The 6,000-nt window shown below is 33.2% G+C and overlaps 1 protein-coding gene across 1 annotated transcript in view; it reads left to right on the top strand.

Annotated features, from left to right (window-relative positions):
* The window catches only part of DACH1 (dachshund family transcription factor 1), a gene marked incomplete at its 5' end in the record, with an annotated part of 484,059 nt that extends 478,969 nt beyond the window's left edge, over window positions 1-5,090 (top strand). Inside the window, 3 exons of the mRNA XM_044669366.1 lie at window positions 1,209-1,352; window positions 1,866-1,934; window positions 4,917-5,090. Of these exons, the coding sequence (XP_044525301.1) occupies window positions 1,209-1,352; window positions 1,866-1,934; window positions 4,917-4,957 (254 nt within the window). The remainder of the gene's footprint in view (window positions 1-1,208; window positions 1,353-1,865; window positions 1,935-4,916) is intronic.
* Window positions 5,091-6,000: the final 910 nt, after the last annotated feature.

Raw genomic sequence — 6,000 nt, forward strand, 5'->3', positions numbered from 1 at the left:
TTTCTTTTGTCTTAAATACCCTCTTCCCCTCCCATCTGCATATCCTCTAATTAATGCGTCCTACTGCTGTGCAGTCTGATCAAGTAGTAAAATTGGGATTATGTCTCTTCTGTGGATAGCTACACAGTGAAGCTTTGCTCATTCTGGCTCTGCTTGTCATAGTCACATTCACAATATGTCAGCCATGATAAAATTTTAATTCAAAGAGAAACACATGCTTGCTTCTCATTTGTTAAGATTATTTGCCATGTACTTACACTGTAAAAATTAAAATAATCATCATACTGAAAGTACATTTAATGCACACTTCTTGAAGAACATTGATTCATTACTATTTAATGATGACACATTAAATTCTCGGATAAAATTAAAGTCCCAGCTGGGGTAAAGAGTGGGGGTGGGAGGTTAGGGAGAAGCATGAGCATTGCTATAATACTTATTCATGTCTGCTCTAAATAGGAGCTCATGATATTAATTGTAAAGTGTTCAGATTCTCTTGCATTAGACTTCTACAAAATAAAATTATACATTTTGTTAGAATGTATTGAAGTATGTGCAAATTGGGTGTTCAGGAAGGATCACTATCTTTAAGGCAACAATGAAATATCCTCAGGAAAATAATTTCCCTTTATATTACAAACATATTTCTGAAGAATCCTTTTTTTTTTTTTTGGTTCCTTAATATATGCTTACTAAGTTGTTTAAAGTTACAAACTAGTATTATAGAAATTTTCCTATTCCAGTTCTTTGGGGTGTAACAAGACTCCTTCCAGAGAGAAGAAAACCCTCCCAACAAAACTCTCTATTTGCCTCTTTCAAGGAGCTCAGTATAATTTATAAAGGGCTTACCTGCCCAGGTGTACCCTTCTGATCTTTGAGCCAAGGAACAAGTGATATAGTCACTGATTATATTTAATAAGATTTCTTTCTACCAATAACTATTTAAAATTTTCTTTCTAGTGAAGGTAATTCTACACATTAAAAATGAAATGGAAAATTCATGGATTATTCTGGAAAAGAAAAAAAAGTCTTAGCATAGTAATACTCTGCTTCATTTTAGTACTTTGAAAAAAATGTGTTTTCGACCTGAATTATCCAAGCCCTTAGCTCACCTTATTGCACTTTCTGTGTGTTGACCCAAACCATCATAATCTATGGGCAATGGGCAGATATAATGCCTTTGGTTAACAACATGCTATCTTTTACAGCAATAGTTCAAAAGCGGCTAAAGAAGGAGAAAAAGGCAAAGAGGAAATTGCAGGAAGCGCTTGAATTTGAGACTAAACGGCGAGAACAAGCAGAACAGACCCTAAAACAGGCAGCATCCACTGATAGTCTCAGGGTCTTAAATGGTGAGAAGTCATATTTTGCTTGACATTGATTGTCCTTTTGAAATGTAAGAAAATGATTTAAAAATTATTCTGTGCATTTACATTTTTCTGTTTTATATCTTTCATTAATCTCTACTAGATAACCTGTCACTGGAGGAGAAGGCATGTGTTAGGGGGCAGCAACCCTTTATTTCTCTCTCTTTTTTTTCATAGATTTCTACTTCTTTTTCTTATTTCCCCTCCAGATCTGTGAGCAAATATTGCTCAGCTGCTTAACACACTGACTAAAAACATGCTCAATTATTAGCCCGAGAACTCATTTCCCCCCACCTCTCTGCTTAAGAGCCCATCTTTCATTGCTCATTAATCTTTCTAAATCTTCCTAAAATTGTCATGACCTCCAGGTAGTGTTCAGCATTTTTTTTTAAATGACAAAGGTTGATTGTATTGTAATTCAGCACAGGAGTAACAGGTAGTAAAAAGGACCATAGGAATCAAATGAAATATGTCAGTCTTACCTTTCTCTGCTTTTAGACTCTCTGACCCCAGAGATAGAAGCTGACCGCAGCGGGGGCAGAACAGATGCTGAAAGGACAATACAAGGTAGGAATTTGCAAAAGGCTATAAATCTAGATCTTGCTATATGAGTTTTTCCTCCGCTTTAGCCTGCTATTCAAGCATGTAGCCTACCATCTGGGCCACATCAAAACAAGTTCAAACAAGGTCAAGTTCATCTTGCTTGTTTATACGACTGAATTCATTTTGTGCTGATAGATTTCCTTTAAATTAACAGGTCATTTCTGTTTATACAATGCAATTAAAATGGAATAATTAATTTTAAACAATGTATGATTAAATCTTGGGCACAGTAAATGCATTTTATTTAATGCATAGAGTTGGTTTTGTAGTGGGAAGATTTTTCTGTCTCGTACTTCAGTAGTGAATATCATAACTATACAAATAAAATCATAGCTTGCCCAAATAGGCAATTCTCAAAATTTAAACTTTATAACTAATCATTTCAGTGACAGTTACTGCAAGGTGTGTTTCAATAAACTAGCCCAAATGTTAACAATAAATATGATTGTTTATTCCCCACTTGGTTTTTTCATTTGCCAAATGTTCTATATACCATTATTTACATTTTAATAACACAAATCTGCTGAGCAAATTTATATATAGAACACCAAAGGGAGCTGTAGTACACACTCAGAAGAGCTAAATATGTATATTGCAGAGACCACACTATTAGTAAAGAACAAATTCTGAAGGTAGCATGTATACTCTAATGTCTACTCTAGCCAATAAACCAAATCTACCAACATGAATACTAAACAGCAAAAATAGCATTTGTTTTCAATTTTAAATGAAGGTGCATTCTTCAAAAGAAAGCCTAAAATGATTAAGTACTATAATCGCTCTCAATTGCTTTTATTTTGCATTTTAAACTCAATCATTTTTAGGGTATCATTTGACACCTTTTTTGTGTGTTATTTAATCATATTTTCTGGCTCCAAAAGTGCTGCCACTGGTATACTGGAAGGATGATACACCCATGTATAGTACTGTGTTTGCAAAAAAAAGAAAAATCAACTAGTAGAAACATAGGGACAATAGTGACTAGCAAATAAAGATGTTGGGGTGTTTATGTTTATGCTACCTGTGTAATTTTTAATTCTCCAGGAACTGATATAGCCATCAAAATACATTATATTTTGTTGGTTTTTTTACAGTAGCAAGATCACTTTCTAGTACTTTATCTCATTTGATCTTCATAGCAAGTACTTTGTGTGACTTTTCTAAACTTTTACAAATAACTTTGTAATAAGTGAACACTAATGAAGCCTACATTCCCTCTTCATCAGAAAATATCTGAATAATCCTACAATGAAAAGATAGACATAAGTCAACACTGACAAGGTTTTATCTTCCGTGTATATTCAGAATTTTTATAAGCAAAGGCAAGTTACTCCACTTACCACTCCTACTAAGTATATACTATGTTAAGTGGATTGGGAGAAGGTCCAGAGAGCATATTAACTCATATTCTTCATAGTTTTCTCTCCATACATTTCATTTCACGCTGCATACATTCTTTGCTGATAGGGGATCCTCACAACTCTTAGCCCTACACATTTATGAGAGTTATTGTTGGGTTCTAACATCACATTCCAAATTCCTCTGGGCAGAGGCACACAAATTGGAGAAAGTAGGTACATAGGAGGGAAAACACAAAGGCATATATCCCCCACTATGTAGAAGAGAACATTTTGTTTATCTGTACTTTTATAATCATTTAACATTTTAATATGCTTTGTGAGGTGCATATTCAGTAAATTACATTGGTGCCAATTTTTTTTATTATTATTGACAGTACAATTATTTTTGTTAGTACTTTCAGTGAAGCAAATGTTTGGATACTTTGACCAATATACAACTAATTAATCATTCATCGACTATTCATATACCAGAAAGCATGTTAAACACTGGAAAATACAAAGACAGAAATTTAGTCATGATTTCTTTGCTATTGGTATTCATTACTCTGATTCCTTCTGAATCTTATCTATATCTTTTTTTAAAAATCTTCTATCAACAAACTCTTCAATACACTAGAGGTCTCTGGTTTTTCAGTATTTTGCAAATACTAATAAAGCACTCAAACTATCTATTTCTTATCCATTCCTCTTATTATAAGACTAACCCAGCTTCTTTTCTCATTACACATTCCCAATGATAACTTTCAAATATTTTTCTAAATACTGTATGTAACCTAAGACCTATATTTGCCTTTTATGGGTAAAACCATGTTTTAGTAATCAAGTACAGATTTCTCTTAATTATATATCAGTGGAATGTTCCCTATGGGGGGAAAACTACTTAGTCACAGTAGTTGATCCCAAATCCACAATAGTATATTCTAGGAAATCCCAACCCATTTAAATATAACCCTAAAATTACATGACTAAACAAACAAATCCCATAGAATTATAGTCTTAAATTTGGAAGGAACCTTAAAGTATTCTAGCAAAACATAAACCATCAATAAAATATTAGATGATCCTATAATATCTTTAGCAAATAGTAAATCAGACTTTTAAGTAGAGGTTTCTTAACTTTGTCTTCTCAGAGATATATACACACACGTGTGTGTGTATATATGTACATATAGTGACAGGGAACTCATGATGTCCAGAGGTATCTCACTCCACACTTAAAAAGCTCTAATTGTTATATAATTTACACTTATATTAGCATCAACTCATGGCTTTTAAATTCTCTGGGTCATATGGAATGCATCTAATCTTTCTTCTATCTTATTATCATTCAGATATTTGAAGACAATGTTACATTTTTCATATCCCTTCTCTACCCTAAATCATATTTTTTTTATTTTTAACAAAAAAAAAAAACCACTCCTTGAGCACCTATCATGTACAGTGCAGAATAGCTAGGTACCGTAATAGAGGGGAAAAAATGGAAACAATCCTTCCCCAGGGGGTTACATTCTGTTGGGGAAGATATATTATATGCAAATCAAAAGGATAAGTATGGACCAAATGTTTTTGGAAAATGTGAGTTCAGAGGGGAAAATATATTTGAGGAAATCAGGGAAGATAAAATAAGAAGAGCCATCTAAGATGAGTCTTAAAGAAAGATAAGAATTCTGAAAAATGAATATGGTAAGGAATATATTCAAAGAATTGAGTAATGGCTTATATAAATCAATAGATGGGTTAGATGTCTTATTGAATTGACTATAAGAAGGGGAGTGATATGAAATGAGGCTACAATGCTAGGTTCTTAAATGCCATACTTGATGTGTTTTTTGATTATGCAGTTGACAGAGCATTAGACCTGCATTCAGAAAGATCTTTGTTCAAGTTTAGACTCAGACACTTGTTGGGGGACTCTGGGCAAGCTATTTCACCTCCTTTTGACTAAATTTCCTCATCTATAAAAAGAGGATAATAGCATCTACCTCTCAGGGTTGTTGTGAGAATCAAATGATATAATATTTTAATTAGCATGGTTTCTGACACATAGTATATGTTATAAAGATCTACATTATCATCACCAATCCCAAAAATCTATTAAGAGACTTTGAAGTTTTTTAGTAGCAAAATGATATGGTCAGACATTACCTTAGGAAAGATATAAGAAGCATTTATTCAGTCCCTACTATATACTAGGAAGTATGCTTTAAAATATAATCTCATTTGACCTTCACAATAATCCTGGGAGGTAGATGGTATTTTATCCCTATTTTACAGAAAAAAGGTGAGGGATTTGCCTGAGTAAAATAGTAAATGTCCAAATCCAGATTTGAACTCAGATCTTCCTGACTTCAAGTCCAGGATTTCATCTATTGGATTACCCATCTTCTTTAATGTGGCAACTGCATTAAAGATGGATTAGAGAGAAGAAAGATCAGCACTAATGAGGGATGATGGAATGGGGTATAATTAATCCATAGCAGTATGTACTGACCATGATTTGAATCAGCATTAAGTGAGTACTATATGCTAGGATTTTGGAATACAAAATAAAATGTAATATTCCCTGAACTCAAGAATTGGAGAGGGAGGACATTTAGATGACTAATGACTTCTAACCACACTTTGGTTGTTCTATCTTCTTAATTGTGGTAACTAGAGCTTAATGAAAA

Source organism: Gracilinanus agilis, chromosome 3 (genome assembly GCF_016433145.1).
Source record: "Gracilinanus agilis isolate LMUSP501 chromosome 3, AgileGrace, whole genome shotgun sequence".
In the NCBI taxonomy this organism is placed as follows: domain Eukaryota; kingdom Metazoa; phylum Chordata; class Mammalia; order Didelphimorphia; family Didelphidae; genus Gracilinanus; species Gracilinanus agilis.